Source organism: Neopelma chrysocephalum, unplaced genomic scaffold, assembly GCF_003984885.1.
Source record: "Neopelma chrysocephalum unplaced genomic scaffold, ASM398488v2 Primary Assembly neopelma1_76, whole genome shotgun sequence".
Classification (NCBI taxonomy): domain Eukaryota; kingdom Metazoa; phylum Chordata; class Aves; order Passeriformes; family Pipridae; genus Neopelma; species Neopelma chrysocephalum.
The window spans coordinates 839,696-858,022 of record NW_020897737.1 but is presented as its reverse complement, the minus strand read 5'-3'; the positions used below and the strand labels follow the sequence as shown (position 1 = coordinate 858,022).

The following is an 18,327-nucleotide window of genomic DNA, read 5'->3' as shown; positions in this document are numbered from 1 at the left end:
TATCAAAGTGGTGAAGAGGCTCTCCCCTCTCAAGACAAGCAGCTACATCGCAAGGTTGAAAAGTCATGTTCCCTTTGCAGTTTTTCCCTGGCTTAGTTAAGTTTGAAAAATAGACCTCTCAGAATCATTTATAGTCCTTTGGATCAGATACTGAACCCTCTAAGCTAAGGGAAAACTGGACAAAAAATCTTCTGTATATTGTAGAGGAAGGGAGGCCACCTGCAGACACTGTTTGTGGGTGGGAGTGTGGGGTCTTAAGTGATTACAGATCCACACTGAAAGGAATCCCTTTCCTGTGGAATATAAGGCAGGCTCTGAGATACTTAGTCCATATAGGGAGATGGAGGTGAAGCAGTGCCTCATCAGAGAGCCTGAATTTGGGGTAGGAGTGAGGTGGGTGCTAGGTGAGCCAGACTGGGCAGTTCTGTCCACACTTCAGAGCAGAACTGAGAGAATCTGAGGAACTTTAAAGTACAACAGTAATGCACTGCCAATTACGCAGAAGGTGGACCAGGGATTTCCAGGGCAGGTTGATTTTGGGCTCATATTCCATCTGAGTACTGTTTCAAATGTTTTCTTCTTTTATTGACTCATTAAGCCTTTGTGCTTGCACCCTTCCCAGCTGCTGACACATAGCTGAGGCATAAGGAGTAATCATTATGTCTTCATGCCCTGGCAATACTTGAGGATTGCTGGTAGCTGGCATAGTTCAAATAAGCCACTAGGCTGCTCTGATTTATCCCTCATAAGTAACTGGATGCTTGGTGAATTAGACTTTTCTCTCATGTACTGTACTGTTCAGATCTTGCAGTTTTCAGAATCACAACCTTTATATTTCTGTAAACTTTGAATTTTAATAATGGACTTGGTGTTTATGATATTGGCAGGTCACTATTTATGCCAGACATTGTGTATCCTTCATCTTAGAGCTGTGTCCCACCCTCTCCCATCCTGTCTGCATCATCTGGGGGACTCCTCTCTGCAGACTGTTAAAATCAATCATTTCTGTGAAAGACCATGAAATGCGTATTTGGAAGATGGACTGTCCAAACGAACATTTTCTGATTACTTAATCAGAGATTTATACAGACCCACAGCCCATGGCCAAACAGCCAAGAACCCCACAGGCACACACAGAGGGAGGGGGGCAATAATGCAGAAGAACAGAAGTTTGAAGTGGAAAGGACCTGCAGAAGGAAGAAACTTCCCCTAAAGCCTGAGGTGCCCTCACAGAACAGCTTCACACCCACTCCAGTCAGTAAGTCATCTTCATCCGGAGCCCAGTCTAAATGCCTCTATGCAAACACATACAGCATGGGGAAGAAACAAGATGAGCTACAGATGTGGGCATATCTGCAGGGCTAAAATCTCACTGGCATAATGGAGCTGTGGTGGGATGGCTCTATGACGGGAATTTTGGAATTGAAGGATACACACTCTTTAGGAAGGACAGGAGAGATAAGGAAGTGCATGAATCTCCACCTGGAGATGAATAAGGGGGTGACCAAGAGCTTATGGGTCAGAATTAAAGGGACAGCAGGAACAGGTGACATTTATAGTGGGGGTAGGTAACATTATAGTGGGGGTCTGCTACACGTCACCCAACAAGGAAGTCCAAGTGGATGAGGTCCTTATAGACAGTTAAGGGCACTCTCACATTCTCAAATCCTGGTCCTTGTGAGGGACCTCAATCACCCTGACATTTGTTGGAGGGACAGCACAGTATGGCATGAGCAATCCAGAAGGTTCTTGGAATGTGTTGATGTTAACTTCCTTCTCAAAGTGATAAAGAAGCCAGTGAGGATAGGTGCTATGATGGACCTTATTCTTACCAACAAGAAGGGGCTGGTGAAGAATGTGAAGTTCAAGAGCTGCCTTGGCTTCAATGATCATGGAATGGTGGAGTTCAGATCTGTAGGGCAGAGAAGAAGTTGTACAGCAAGCTCACTACCCTGGACTTCAGGAGAGAATACTTTGGCCTCTTCAGGGACCTGCTTGGTAGAGTGTCATGGGATAGAGCCCTATATGGGAAGAGGGGCCCAAGAAAGCTGGTTAATATTCAAGTATTGCCTCCTCTAAGTTCAGGTGCAATGCAGCCGAACAAAGAGTAAGTCAGGAAAAAAAATGCCAGTAGGCTTGTGTTGATAAACAAAGAGCTTCTGGACAAACAGAAGGCCTACAGAGTGTTCAAGCAGGGAAGGGTAGTCTGGGACAAGTACAGAGAAATTGTCTGAGCAGCCAGGGATCAGGTTAAGAAAGCTAAGAAAGCTAAAGCCCTACAGAATTAAAACTTGCCAGGGATAACAAGGGCAACAAGAAAAGCTTCTATAGGCACATTGGTGATAAAAGGAGTGTTAAGTAAAATGTAGGTCCTCTCTGTAAGGAAACAGGAGACCTGCTTACCCATGGTCATGGAGAAGGCTGAGATAGTCAATGACTTTTTTTGCCTCAATCTTCACCAACAAGTGCTCCAGCCACGCTGCCCGACTCACAGAAGGCAAAGGCAGGAACTGGGAGAATAACGAACCACCCACTATAGAAGATGGGCTTTGAGACCATTTAAGGAACCCGAAGGTGCCAAAATCCATAAGACCTGATGAGATACATCGGTGGGTCCTGAGGGGACTGGTAGAGGAAATGGCTAAGCCACTATCTATCATACTTGAGAAGTCATGGCAGTCCAGTGAAGTTCCCACTGACTGAGAAGGGGGAAACATAACCCCCATTTTTAAAAAGATAGTAAGGAAGACTCGGGGACCTAGAGGCCAGTCAGTCTCACCTCTACGCCCTGCAAGTTACTAGAGCAGATCCTCCTGGAAACGATATTAAGACATACAGAAAATAAGGAGGTGACTGGTGATAGCCAGCATGACTTCACTGAAGGCAAATCGTACCTGAAAAATTTGATGGCTTTCTATTATGGGGTTACAGCACTGCTGGATAAGGAAAGAGCAACTGATGTCATCTACCTGGACTTGTGCAAAGCATTTGACACTGTCCTGGACAGCATCCTTGGCTCTAAACTGGAGAGACATGACTTTAATGGATGGATCACTCAGTGGATAAGGAATTAGCTACATGGTCACACTCAAAGAGTTGCAGTCAAAGGCTCAGTGTCCAGGTGGAGACAAGAGATGAGTGGTGTTCCTCAGGGGTCAGTATTGGGACTGGTTCTGTTTAACATCTTTGCTGGTGACATGGACAATGGGACTGAGTGCATCCTCAACAAGTTCTCTCATGACACCCAGCTGTGTGGTGTGGTTGAAATGCTGGACGGAAGGGATGCCATCCAGAGGATCCTGGAGGGGCTTGAGAGACAGGCCTGTGTGAACCTTATGAAGTTCAACAAGGCCAAGTGCAAGATCCTCCATGTGGGTTGGGGAAATCCCAAGCACAAATACAGGCTGGGCACAGAATGGATTGAAAACAGCCCTGAGGAGAAAGACTTGCACATGACCCAGCAGTGTGCATTTGCAGCCCAGAAAGCCAATCCTGTCCTGGGCTGCATCAAAAGCAGTATGGCCAATGGGTCAAGGGAGGGGACCATCCCCTCTACTCCATTCTCATGAGACCCCATATGGAGTATCTCTGGCATTCTCAGCACAGGAAAGACATGGGTTTGTTTAAATGAGTTTAGAGGAGGCCACAAAAATGATCAGAGGTCTGGAGCACGTCTTCTATGAAGACAGGCTGAGAGAGTTGGGGTTGTTCATCCCGGAGAAGAGAAGGCTCTGGGAACACCTTAGAGTAGCCTTCCAGTACCTAAAGTCAGCCTACAAGAAAGCTGGAGAGGGACATTTTACAAGGGCATGTAGTGACAGGACAAGAAGTAATGTATTTAAACTTAGAGTAGGTTTAGATTTATATTAGGAAGAAATTCTTTACTGTGAGGGTGGTGAAACACTGGAACAGGTTGCCCAGAGAAGCTGTAGATGACCCATCCTTGAATATGTTCAAGGCCAGGTTTGATGGGGCTCTGAGTAATATGGTCTCATGGAAGGTGTCCCTGCCCACGGCAGAGGGGTTGGAACCAGATGATCTTCAAGGTCCCTTCCAACCCAGACCATTGTATGATTCTATTATTCTATATTCATATTTTCAGAGGGAAAAAAAAAAGAAGATAATGAATCTGTCTAATAAAATTGCATGTTTCTGTTTTATGAATATTTCTAGTAACTATATCACTGTATTAAATAGATTTGCAGATTATAAATGTATATACTTGTAGTAAATTTATTGTACATGGTTTTATACATTCTAAACATAAACTGCATACTCCCTAAGACAGCCAAAACACAACAAGATGGTTAATGAGTGACCCAAGGGCTTTGGCTTCCACTGTATAGAAAATTTAAATCTGAACATGACACTGGATGTGATAAAAATATTACAGTTAAATTAGAACATGATCAAAACAATAAGACCTTTGATATCAAAGGTCTTTTGCTCTGCTTTGACATTTGTTTTTCATAAATCCCCTTGGCATTTTATGTAGCAGCAGACCAATATTCCATGACAACGACCAAATCCATTGATATCTCTTAATTAAATAATTGGTTCTGAATAAAGGCAACACACCAATACAATATGGATCACTGTGGCCACTCTTATAAACGTAAAAGAAGACCAGGACAGATCCTCAGCTTGGATGCCAAGCAGCATTTCTTAGCTCGTGCTTTACACTGCTGCATGCTTGCAGTCTTTCTGACTTGCTTTGGAGGAAGCTGGCTGCAGGAAGCTCAGAGAGAGATCCAGGGAATGAGCAAACAGTTACGCAGCGTAGATAATCAGGAGGGTGCCTTGGGCTTGCTGTCTGTCCCCATTCGTCTAGTAGCCTAGAAATAACCTAACTAGCCGTGCAACTCACCCAGCCTGTTTGTGTTTTAGGAAAGAAACCTGAAATTAAAGAAAGGGAGGAATATGGGCAAGGTCCATAGCCCCCTTTTTTTCCCTCCCTAGTAGTTTTAAAAGAAACACAATTAAAAGAATCTTTGCATAATTGTGATAAAAAAATTTCTGCCTGAAAATGTGCATACTTAGGGCAGGGGCTGAACATCATTTCCGTAGCCTCATTTTTGTAGTTGAATAAAAAAAACAAAACCAAATAAACTCAGTGTCCAGCACGTAAGGATCTTTATACAGCATCTCACTGTGCATGAGATGTGCATACACAGCTTTATCTGACAATAGTGAAAAGTTTTATGTGCGTTTCAAGACAGAAAATAAACCAGCAGCTTACCTTCCTAATAATGGATGCTTGGACATCTCAAGCAACCTATATTTAGTGAATGCAATGGTCTGGTCACATCTAACCTCCCAGTAACCTCCCGTCTCCTACAATGAATCTTCAGCCCAAGCCCTACAACTTGAATGCACTAATAATGTGCACTTTCTTACTACATGCTGTTGTGCCTGAACAGGATTCGAGTCTCCATTGCACTTGGCCCTTTGAGCCTTAGAACTGTGTGAAAAGTAACCCAGTACAGGATACTCACCACATCTGACTTCATGGCCAGTAGTTGTTACCAACTGAAGTGTAGCTTTGGGAAGGTTATTAACTACTAGAGAACAGATCACTGCAGTCCCACAGATTATCTTGGTTATGCTTTTCATCTTTTATATGTCTAGATTAAGGTCAACTTTTGCAGATAGATCCTCTTATCACGTGCATAGAAGCTGCTTTTATTTATTAAGCTTGACACCATTAGTTTCACCCTTAAATGTCATTCAGTGTTTTCCATTCATGCTTTTTTAAGCATTTCATTACTGGTCAACTCTGGGGCCAAATAAGTAAGCAATGGGCTTGAACATATGAGAAAAACTGACCCTTGCTGCCAAGGAGTTAAAGTATTAAAGTGCATAAACCCTTTTCTCTAACAGTTGTCAAGCTAATTTTCAGTGAATTACTTAGTCCATGTGTTTATTATTCAGATATAAACCCACTGACTCGGTATGAAAATGACATTACACTGCTATAATCAGACTAATTTTTTACAACTATGGCCACTACACCCCAAAAACCGCATCACTGACAAAACAGCAGCTTTTGAGCAAGCTGCATTGCACCATCCAGTGATGAGGGTAACATTAATGGGCACTGTTGCCTCACAGCTCCATGTAACTCCATAAAAATCAGAGTATTCTTTAGGAAATAATGATTTAATGGGAAGGAATGAACTTAAAACACGGAATGAAATTCAGTACAAACAAAAATCACTACCATCTTCATTGCAAACATTTTCCACACCAGAAGAAAACACTTTTCCGCAGCTCTTAGTGACCAGCTTCCTTGCTCTCTACCCAGTATAGGACAGTCTGCCTATTACTTAAAATATTTCGCCTAAGGGACATAGTAGTACATATAGATGATTTATTTTTCTATCTGATAATTTCTAGCTTACGTTTAAATTTTAAGTGGTGTTAGAAGATGAAGGTGTTAAAAAGTGGAAATAATTTAGTAACCTCTGAAGATCAACACCTGCTAGAAAATGTTAAATTCAAGTTGACTTTCCATTAGCCCCACATCTCATGTTGTGATTAAGTTGCAGATTGATCCCTTGTATCATGGAATTATATACAGTGTTCTTGAGGGAGCCTGAGCTGAACATACACTAAGCTAAGACACCACTTCACCATCCCCAGTTCGTAGCAACAAGGAAGCACATTCTTGGCTAGTTTCATAACACAGGTGCCCTACGCTGCTATTCCTAGTTTTTATTTCACTTTGAAAGCAGAGTGAGCAGTGGAGAAAGTAAAAGACATCACTTCTGTTGGGTTTTACCATTTAAATAATAGAACATTAATATTAATTAGGTAAAAATGTATCAGGCAAGTCTCATCCTTTATTATTTTAGAGAAACCATGCTAATCTGATGTCATAATTGAAGAAGAAACAGCAAATCAACTCATAGGGCCATGAGTATACATTTGCTGTCAACAGAAAGGCTCTCAGGGACTTCAGTTAGTATTAGATTGCAGTCTTCATATTTACATTTAAAAGTATTCCCCTCTGTGTCCTTACACAAATTATTAGCCTATTCAAATTCAATAAAAGATAAGTGGAAGATGAAAAAGTATGCATTAAATATCTGACAGACAGTGATTAAAGAAAGGCAATTTTGGCACTCTGGCACTTTGTTCTGGCTTTTCACCGGGGGGATATTCCCCCTCAGCGCCTGGTCATTTTGTATCCAGTTGCTGCATTAAAAAAAAAAAGTAATATGCTCCTCTGCTTTCAAATGATTGCATAAGAGAGAACAACACAAAAAAAGAAAGGATCTTTCAGTATACATTACTTCTAAAGAAAAACACACCACCACAAAAAACACCAAACTCCCCTGTTTTTGATGTCTAAATGTTTATATATTCACCTGTTGCTCTCCCACTATCTTCCTGAAATTTTTAATCTGCAAGAACAAGTTAAGAAGAAGCAGTAACTAATGACAAAATGCTTTATCTGGATAAAACACCTTGTTCCCATAAGTAGCATTTTCCTCTCTCTTTAGAATGCATAGACTTTATTTCAAAAATTAATCAAATAGCTGCTGCATTCTAGTAATTCAAACTAGTCATAAAACTGTATTTAATTATTGCATAATCAGTAGTATAAGATAAATGTGTTCTACTCAGTTGCATTTCCATGAAATCAGACTTTTCTGACACTTCAAAATGCCTATGGTGGACCCAGAGAAAGCTATGTAACTGTTCTAAAGCAGAAAAGGCTAGACAAATGGATCAGTAGAATCACAGAATGTCCTGAGTTGGAAGGGGTCCACAAGGATTATCAAATCCAACTCCTGGCCCTGCACAGGACCATCCCCAAGAGTCACACCATGTGCCTGAGAGTATCATCCAAACGCTTCTTGAACTCTGTCAGGCTTGGTGCTGTGACCACTTCCCGGGGGAGCCTGTTCCAGTGCCCAACCACCCTCTGGGAGAAGAACCTTTTTCTAATATCCAACCTAAACAACCCCTGACACGACTTCAGAACATTCCCTCAGGTCCTGTCACTGGTCATCACAGAGAAGAGATCAGTACCTGCCCCTTTGCTTCCCCTCATGAGGAAGTTGTAACTGCAATGAGGTCTCCCCTCAGTCTCCTCTCCTCCAGGCTGAACGAGCCAAGTAGTCTCAGCCACTCCTCACATGGCTGCCCCTCTAAACCCTACAAGGAGCTGCTGAGTAGTGGCACAACTATCTTGATCCACAACGTCTTTTGAGGAAGAGAGTAAACAAATATTAATTCCAGACTAAAATCAAAGCCAGACAGCAGATCCATAGTTTAAACCATTGCTCGCACATCCTCTTTTATGCTGAAAAGTTCTTTCCTTAAAATACAAAAAGGTGCTACACATCAAGTAATCATTCAACATTTCATACATTCATCTGTTTATATGATTTAGAATATCACTACTGTAAAATAGCCCTCATCTCTAAAATTATTTTAAACAGATTTGTCAATGGTAGAAACTAAAGCAATTTATATTATGGTCACAATAAGGACTCATTTAAAAAAAATCTTAATAACACTAACTTCAAGACAGATAGATTTAATGTTACTTCTTTGCAGTTATCCTTGTTCTTTAAAAGGAAGAAGTAGGCAAAATAGAACAATAAGTATTTTCAAATTTTTTTAATCATTAACAAGATTTGGGCAACTAGAACATGGGTGTGCGTCATGTTGACTAATAAACGGTTATCAGCTGACAAGGTTTTTACAGAAGATGTGAAGTTCAAAACTGCATGTTTTAACTCTCTAGTTCTGAACTCTGAGGTCCAAAATACCATTCAGGGGAACATAGCAAAGAACACGAAAACCTTTCAGACCTCTCACCAGAAGACTGAGAGCTCTGGGAGAGCTCACAGATATGAAGTTATGAGAAAACATTGAAGATTTATTTATCAGTTCAAACATCTGCAAAGGACCATCCTGCTCTGGAGTATGACTTAATAAAAAAATTATAAATAAGAAACAGCAGATGCTTTGCCAGTACAAGTTCATAGGTGTCGACAGGCAGCAGCTTCACTTTGGGAACACAAACAAATCATGGGACTCTGAGGGAGAAGTGTCTATCAAACAGCTCAGCGTGCACGATAAAGCATCGTGCACACCATACCTGCTCTAGCCACTTGAATATTAGGGGAACAAAGCTATGAATCTGTCTCCTATGTTTTTTCATTAAATGTTTTTAGACACATACTGGGGAGCAATAGAGAGCTATCTTTAAGTCATCCTATGACTGTTGCTATTCCTGGTTTTATCTGAGCTACAAGAGGTAAAGCTTTTTTTCACGTCCCTCCCATATGAAGGGCAAGAATAAGTTCTTGATGATTGCTACCTTGCTCAATTCAGGCAATTTCTGCCTTCATTTGCATTCTCTAAAACTTCACCGATAGTCATGCAAACACATAAAATGAATGTGAGAGCCAAATGCAGTATTACTTACTATAAGCTAATGTGGACACCACTTCAGGAACTCAATAAGCATGTTGAAAAATACTCTGAAATTAAGACTTTAGACTTCATTGACTAGGATTTTTTTAACTTGTCAGATTTCAAACCTTTGGATCTGAAAGCCATACTAGGTTGCTCCTCACTCAGACATAGGAAGCAGTCAAAAAAGGCACTTTGTTCCAAATCTTGTAATTTGCACATGTGGAACAGAAAGAAGAAACTGATCTTTGATCTAAATTTAATTAAACACTTTTCTCATTGACATGCGAGCTTCTTCTCTCCTTACAGTTCATTCACTGACTAAGAAATTTCTATTTTTTTTCTAGTCATTATCAACTTTCACAGCACTGCTAACAAGGTTTAATACAGGAAAAAATGCATTTCAGTGACCAAAGCTAATAGATATGGAGTGTAAACATACACTGGCATGAGATTTGTTAAGAGAAAATGCATTTTATCAGTTTTCAAAGTAAAACCACATTCTGGGCTTTAAATTGGCATAGCAGAGCCAGTTTTGGTGGAATTATAGGGCTCTCCCAAAATGCTAAATGTTTGCAAGAAAACTTCACTCCCAACTCCTTTCATACAAAGTCACAAGATATTCTGCACTCTCTTCCATAGGGATTTAGAAGACTACAACAAGGAAAACTTGCTTTGAGTAACAATGCTTGCAAAAGAAGCCTCCAGTACATAGCTTTCTTTGTGCTGGCATGGTGGTGATGACTTTCCACAAGTCAGTCCAAATTTTGGAAGAAAAGGGGGCCTGTCATGGAAGTGCCAAACTGAACATGGTCCATATATTTTGTAGGGACCCTAGGACATTGGTTCTTATAATTAATTCAACATTTGCAGGATAAAATCTCCTGTGTGCATTCCTTGATTCCTATCTCCCTGCTTCAGGGTAGAAGTTTTACTTTCTTTGAGTTGAATGAAAGCATAGACTTCAGACACTGCTACAAAGAAGACAACAGCTCATTATAGAAATGTTAATGATATTGTCTTCGTGGCTTAAAAAATTCAGGAACAAGCCATCTCACTTGCTTTTAGTATGAAAGCTGGAATTCTGTTTACTGTGCTAAATTGGTAAGGTCTTCAGAAGCATTCTCTGACAGCTAAACATTATTATGATGTCAAAAGAGCATTTGCAAGCACCAGACCCTTATTAACTACACTGCTCTCCCAGTCCTCCCCATGGATCAGCTGTTCTCCATGACATGGTAACACTGGAAAACTGAAGTTATTGAAAACATAATCCAAGCCCAAAGATAAAAAAAACCCTCAAATCTCTATTTTGCCCAACATTTTATCATTTAATTAATCAGAAGTCTTAAAACTTACCTTTAAAATTTGGTCTGATTCTAGCATCATAGCCTGATGTCCTTCCCATCAATTTGTCCAAAAAATCTGAAGGAGACAGGGTCTGTGAGGGGGATTTTCCAGATCTTGAATCATGTTCTTTACAGAAAGTCGTCCTAAATAAATTATTAGCCACCATTAGCTGATATTTAACTTCTATTGTATTCAATATGGAGAAATTACAGCACAAAATAAAACTGTCTCAATTCAATGAAGGTACAATTCATATCTTTATAGAATAATATTATCTTTCATCTGAAAACTTTATTCTAGAAATAAAAATGAGTTTTAGGTAGTATGCATGAACACAGTTTTCTATTCAGAAAAAAAGACATAGCTTTAAAAATAAATTTATTATAGTTTTAAGGCTTCAGAATTTACTTTTCACCTTGATGTGTAGAGCAATCTTACAGTGACTTTGATATTCTGTTTCACATCATTTAATTACATGCATGCTGTTAAAAGTATATGTTAACACTGGCTTAAAGTGGTCTTAAACTTCCAAACAATAGTCGGCAACACTTACCAAGAAACACTGAAAAATACTGGTTTTGTTAATGTTGGAAGGATATAGATAGAAAAAAACCTGGTTTTTACAGATGCTATTCAATAAAGATTTAAATCATTCTAGTGAGTGTCTGGATTTTTCCCCAACATGGCAAAAAGGGTTCTGGAGTCAGCGATCTTAGGGGAGTTTTGCCCCACTCCATGAGCATCAAGTAATAAAATTTATTATCATCAGCTGGTATTTATAAGCGAGCTCTTGAAACGTATGTCTGTTTTTAAGATTTAAGAGCAAACTTCTAGTACCGTATCATGCATGTGAAATGCTCTGTACATAGCATATTACATATTGCAAGCACATTAAATGTTGCTAAGAAAGACAATATAGCAGTTCCCGATGGTTGGTCCTAGAGAGAAAGAAACTAGAATGAAATGGTCATACTTGGTGTGTAAAGGCAAGACTTAATAATAAAGCATTATCTTGATTCTTAAATAACCAATTTCAATGTGCCTGTTTCAACTTTATCTTTGAGCTAAATTAAAAGTAATTCTGACTCTGACTTCTTAACCATTCCCCATTTATATATTTGCCTAAAGGGAACCACTAAGTTTCAGGAGTGTTTCATGGGGTATTTTTGTGCATTTATATGTAAATATAAAAGTCAGATATACATATGATCATCTGAAATGAGAAGCAAATATCAAATCCTTTATCTCTTCACAAAAACACCAGAATTGTTAACAGGCAAGGTGATAGTAAATTCTCGTGGTGTGATTCCACACATTTTTTTCAGGTTCCATTTATAGGGGGCGGTTGCTTCTTTTTGCTTCTGTCCATGACATGATACCATTACAAATATTTAATATTTAATACACGGCGAATGATATATCCCACTTAAATAATAAAAAAATTCTGTTAAGATAATAAAAACTGAAAAATTAATCTAGTACACTTATTTGGGATATTCCTAGACAAATCAGTTCTGTTTTCATTCAGAGCCCACTAGTTAGGAGTTGTGTTGTGAACCCAGGCTCACAAATATAAACGCTGTTTCACTGTCACTGTACCTATACCTCGTTACTCTTACAAAAACACTTTTATGTGTAGATACATCTGTACGTGTAGATACACAGCAGCCTAAAGTATGATAATGAATCTCATCTAAAATGGTGTTTTGGTTAATAATACTGACCTATTTGCTTAGTACAACAAAAAGTCAATAGCCGAAGCAAAAGCTTATGAAAGGTTAAAAAAAAGAAAAATTTAGAAACACCGGTACCTTAAGAGAGCACAATACTGGTCTGATCCAGGGTTTTCCCAAAATCAGAGGGCTGGTTCTCTAATTTCAAATAACTGTATCCCTGACAAAACTACTACAATCATTTCCAAAGAGGAGGGAACCAAAGCAACTTCCTAAACAAGCTCTGCTGGGAGCAGAGAATTTGCATTTTGGAAGAAAAGACGAAGAAACTGGTTTTAGCTATTTTGATATTCAGTGAAAAAAACCACATCTTTGAATCAGAAAATAGAAAATAGATCACCCAAACTTGAGATTATTATTTTTTGTGTTTGTTACCAAGCAACGAGTCTCCGGGTGTAAAAGGGATAGTCTGTATAGAATGAACACAAAACATTCTCAAATACAGCAAACTAGGTTAATGTGACGTAGTATCTTTATGGTTATGATTCCCACAACCTTTTCACAAATATTATTACAGAGTGGTATCACCTACCTGAAGTTGTTTGTCTCTAAGAAAAATGCAAACAAGGTTGTCAAAATTTTCACTAGCTGCCGGTTCATTCCTTCTGCTTTCTGTGATGATTTGGAAAATATCCCAGAAACGATTCCAGAGAGATGCAGGGAAAAAGTAAGCTGCTGCTGCTGCCTAGATTTCCAAATTCAGCAATAATTTAATTTTCTTGACAATCGGGAAGAGAAGGTCTGGATCTCTACAAAGTGGGGGTAAAAGAGAAGTGCCAGTCCTTGGAATCATGGTCAGGTCAAGCCTAGGCTCATCTCCAGCAGCCAGCACAAAAGAGATAAGGCATCAGACCCAGTCGTTCCCCCGACTCCCTTTTGGTGATTGCGGGGAAAAAAAAAAAGAGAAGAAGAAAAGAAATGGAAAGAAAGGGGAGAAAAAAGGAAAAGATAAGAAAAGAAAACCCAACTATGCGAGGAGCATCAGGCAAAAGGGAACAGCGCTGAGAGCAGTTCTGTTGTCGGTATGTTTTATTCCCCTTTCGCTTTGAAAATTAGTATTTATGAACGGTGGTGGGGCTACTGGGTTGATCTGCTTTTCCCCTTTTTGGGTTGGGGAGCGTCGGCGTTGCCGGGGTGGGAGGGAGGGAGGGAGGGTGTGCGGGAGGGAGGGCGGTAGGGCGCGGGTGCCGCGGGGATCCCGGCGCTGTGCTGGAATGGGGCGGCGGGAGCGCGCGGATCCAGCGCTCGGACAGCTCCGCGCCCGCGCTGCGCATGCGGGCTGGGGGGGTCGCGGGGGCGCGCGCGGACGTGTGTGCGGGGTGCGGGGGGATCTGTCGGGGGGTGCCGGGGGCGGGGGGGGGGCGGGGGGGGGGGGGGGCCCGCGTGGAGGGCGTGCGGGGTGTGTGTTTCTGCGAGTTAGGACGCGCGGGTATGTTGGCTGCGGGGTGTCTCTGGGGGTGTCCCTGCGTGGCGCGGGGGTGTGCCTGTGTGAGCGGGGGCGGCGTGTCGCGGGGGGCCGTGAGTGCGGGGGTGGCGCTGCGTGTGTGTGTGTTTGGGTGCGTCGCGGGGGGCCCTGGGTGCGGGGGCGTCTGTCTGTGTGTGTGTTGGGGAGGGGGCGTATCCGCGTGGTGTGCTTGTGAGTGGGGCAGTCCCGCGAGGGGTGCGCGGGGTCGCGGTCGGAGGGGGGCGGGGGCGCGCACACGCCGCTGGGGGCGCTTTCGCCCCGCCGGGCACAGGGGCCGCCGCCGGCGCTCCTGGGGCGGGACGTGCCGCCTTTCCCCACCCAGGTGTCCGTGGAGAGGCAAAGATCTGGGGAGAGGGAGGGAGGGACCTGGGCACTCAAGTGGCTGTGGGAGCCAGCGGCCGGCTTCTGAGCCTCGATAAGAGATGACTTACAGGGAACCACGTGAATGTGTATAAATATCTACACCCCACACCTGGGCGTGCCAACCACTAAGATGAGAGGCGACGGGCAGAAACATGCACAGGAAATTCCACCTGAATGTGAGGCATAATTTCTTTACTATGCGAGTGACAGAGCACTGAACAGATTGGCCAGAGAGGTCGTGGAGTCTTTCTCGCTGGAGATATTCAAGAATTGTCTGGATGCAGTTCTGTGCCATGTACTCTGGGATGGCCCTGTTTAACCAGGGAGGTTGGAGTAGGTGACCCACTGTGGTCCCTTCCAAGCTCACCTGTTCTGTGATTCTGTGACTGTGATAGGTGTGGAGGAGAATGGTCCCTGCAAGAGGAGCTGGCCCTTCTTGTAGGAGCTATTCCATAAAGACCTGAGTGGGTGTGAGGAGGAGGAGTGGTAAAGAGCAGTCTGGGGGAGTTTGTGGAGAAACCAAAGGGGGAAAATTGCATGGTCTCCATTTCTGGTTGGTTTTACTGCTCCATGGTATGGAGAAGAAAACAGTGCAGTGGCTTATTAGGGGATGTTTCCATCTCCAAACCCCAACACATGAGAAGATCCTTCTCTTTTTGTGCATGGGGAGTGGAAGCAGTGGATTAATTACCCGAGACCCCACAGATGGCCAGTGCCGTAGCAGAGGTTAGACCCAGCTTTGCAATTCTCCACAGTCATAGTCATATGTCCTTCCCACAATGCTTCCCACAACTTGAATTGTTCAGTTACAGGTCCTTATGGTAAACCCAGGCTGTCACTGAGAAGTCACATCCTTCAAGAGGAGGAGAAGAATAACTGGTTCCTCTGAAGCACAGATGGTGGCTGATAGAAGCTCTGCTCAACACACTACAACCCTTAAAGCATTTTGGTAACACGATTTTAAATAGGGAGTTGAGGTATCTCATCTAGCAGAATTCAGAGAATATAAAATGCTTTTTCATCTGCTGTCACCATGATTTGCCTTCCATATCACCACTAGTTAGTATCTGATTCTGTGTGATCTGCATCTCCCTGAGAAGAAGCTGTTCAGTTTGTTCCCATTGAAAAAGCCTAAATTTTGTGTAAACCAGAGTTAAATCTGTTTCAACAATGTGGAAATCAATTCCTGTGCAGAAGTTGTTTTTAGCCATCCTGCACTTTCAAAATAAACTACTGTTCTTTCTTCAGTTTTAGGTCCAGCTGTATTTTTTAAATCCAGCTATGTTCTCCTGCCACGGAACCAGTCCACCTGAACACTGCTTCACTTCCACAAAAGTATTTGCATACTTAGATTTCTCATATCTCCAAGTAAAAAACCTACTACTTAATGATGGATACTGTGACCTTGTATGTAGTAATCTTAACAAAATTCCTTCTGAAAAAGAGGTGTTCTGTTCACACATTAGCAAAAGATCAAAGCCACATACTGTTCATTAAATGAAACTCAGTTGTTGCATTTTGTGTCCTTATGTTAGTTTAATAAGGTAGGATGTATCTGGAAAAAAATAGAAATTAAAGAAAATATATAAAAGTTATAGAAAATCATAGAATAGTTGTGGTTGGAAGGAACCCTAAAGATCACCTAATTCCAATTCCCCTCCCCTGGGCAGGGACACCTTCCACTAGACCAGGACTCAGATGTCCTTCTTGTGCTGGGGATCCCCAAGCCTGGACACAGCATTTCAGATAGGGTCTCACAAGAGCAGAAGTAGAGGGGGAAAATCACTCCCCTTGACCTGCTGGTCACACTTCTTTTGATGCAGCACAGAATGCATTTAGATTTCTGGTCTTCACACATTGCCAGCTCATGTCCAACTTCCTGTCCCCCAACACCTCCAAGTCCTTCTCCCCAGGGCTGCTCTCAATCCATGCTCTACCCAGCCTGTATTTGTGCTTGTGATTGCCCCAATCCAGTACAGGACCTTGCACTTGGTCTTGTTGAACTTCACAATGTTCATGTGGCCCACTCTTCAAGCCTCTCAAGGACCCCCTGGATGGCATCCCTTCCCTCCAGTGTGTCAACCACACCATGCAGATAGATGTCATCAGCAAACTTGTTGAGGGTGCACTCTATCCCCCTATCCATGTTGTTGTCAAAGATGTTAAAATCCACCTTATCAGTGATTCATAGGTACAAACGCTAGCTAATACAACATTTTATGCACAAAATGTTGAAATAACTGGAAAAAGCAGTCCAAAGTTGCAAATGTAAGCTAAATGCCTTATTGCCTTGCCTGCTGAGTTTGTGTCAGTGGCATAAATGAATGTCCAGTAGAAGAAGGGCCACTGAATTTGTTTTTATTAAAACCATTAATGTTTAGGGTTAGACACTGAGGGCTGATGCTGAATCACTGCAGTGTAACATCCTCTAACCTCTTCAGAAGATAGGTCTTTCTACTGTCATATTAAAGAAGAGGGGTTGTGTTATATCTCTTACTGCAGTGTCTCGTTGTGAGAAATAAAGCTCACAAAGCTGCCTCTGGAAATAATGGAATAGTGTTGAGTCAACAAAGACATGCTTTTCAGAGTTTGTGCCTGTTCCCATCTAGATAGGAACCCAGTAGTAGTTCTGTATATTTTTACCTTAGTTTAAGATAAATAGAAAAATTGGAAAGCGACGATTTCTATCAGCTGCGAGAAAAATCTATGTCTCTTTAACCTACACTGCCACCTGCTTAAAAGTGTGGGGAATCTCAGAACTGCTTGCAGAGTTTCTAGTGTAGAAGTCACTGAATACGGCAGATGTCTTTCCAATAAGGCTGGTAATATCAATTTTGTGACATGACATGCTTTTAAAGACCTATAAATGTTCATTACCCTTTTTGGTAACTGAATGTAACTGAACATTTCTGCAAGTCTTCTAACTAGAGAAAACCTACTTAAAAGTCTGCTTTCCAAGATTTAGCTGCTACTGGCCATTTTCTGCACTTCATGGCTATTTGAAATGCTAAATAACTATATCTCTAAGCTAAATAAAAATTGCAGAAAGTTCTTCAAAACATCCTTCCGTTAATTGAAGTGGGGACTGTAAAAACATGGTGAGAGGTGTAATAATGAAAATTTGAAGTGTCTGCTCCATCATTCTTTACACCTCCAAATGCCTAGTGTTCAATGACATATTAGTCAGCATAGTGGTTAAATGGAAGTACCAAACAAAACTTAATTATTAAGGGTTGAAAATAGTGTGTTACTGATGCTTATTTAAGTAACAGCAACTGTCATTCCAATAACTTTCTGCTTGACATTCTGTGGGCTCAAAGCATCCATTTTTTCAAATCAGAAGGTTCCAGGTCAAGCTCCCATCTATATTAGGGGAGGAAGTGGGATCAGATTTTAGTCCATCACCACTTTTCCATGAATTAACATGTGTTAAAAAGTTTTTACTTTCATTCTTGCAAAACAGTTTCTCCTCATCCTCCTTGCATAAAAAGAAAAAAGTTGTTTGTAGTTGGTTTGAGTACTGTAAGTCCCCAAGCTGTCATTCATTCACGATTAAATAGTGTTTATAACTAACACACCTGATGGTGAGGGATGATTTGCAGCTCTGAAGACCAAGCAAAACCATTTGGGAGCACTGGGCCTGGATGTACACAGCACCTCCTGGTGTTCCCTTCCTGTGCCAATGCCAGAGGTACAAGGATGTGCAGCAGTTTCTGGATAAACTGTGTATGTTGAATTGCACAGATGTGATTCTTTCCAGTGTCACTCATTTGTTATCTCCCACAACACATTTCTGACAGCAGAAGTGTGGCAAATGAATGGGAGTCAAAGACTCCCACTTGGGATGAGAGGGAAGGCTTGTACTAAAATGGCACAGAGATGAGAAGGAGGACCAGATGGTAACACTTTTCAGGTGAAAAGGCTAAATAACACATTCTTATGGTTCCCCAGGCATATACAAAAGCTTAATAATTATACCAAATA

At 41.6% G+C, this 18,327-nt stretch overlaps 1 protein-coding gene across 9 annotated transcripts in view; it reads right to left on the bottom strand.

Annotated features, from left to right (window-relative positions):
* Nucleotides 1-13,737, bottom strand: part of GLRA2 (glycine receptor alpha 2) — a 129,106-nt gene extending 115,369 nt beyond the window's left edge. The window contains exons 1-2 of one of the 9 annotated variants that reach the window (XM_027688975.1): nucleotides 13,048-13,737; nucleotides 10,792-10,925 (exon numbers count right to left, since the gene is read on the bottom strand). In XM_027688975.1, the coding sequence (XP_027544776.1) occupies nucleotides 10,792-10,925; nucleotides 13,048-13,115 (202 nt within the window). In that variant the 5' untranslated portion in view covers nucleotides 13,116-13,737. Of the gene's footprint in view, nucleotides 1-10,791; nucleotides 10,926-13,047 lie in introns of those variants that run through there. The other 8 variants (XM_027688972.1, XM_027688979.1, XM_027688977.1 and 5 more) reach the window with 8 other exon arrangements.
* Nucleotides 13,738-18,327: the final 4,590 nt, after the last annotated feature.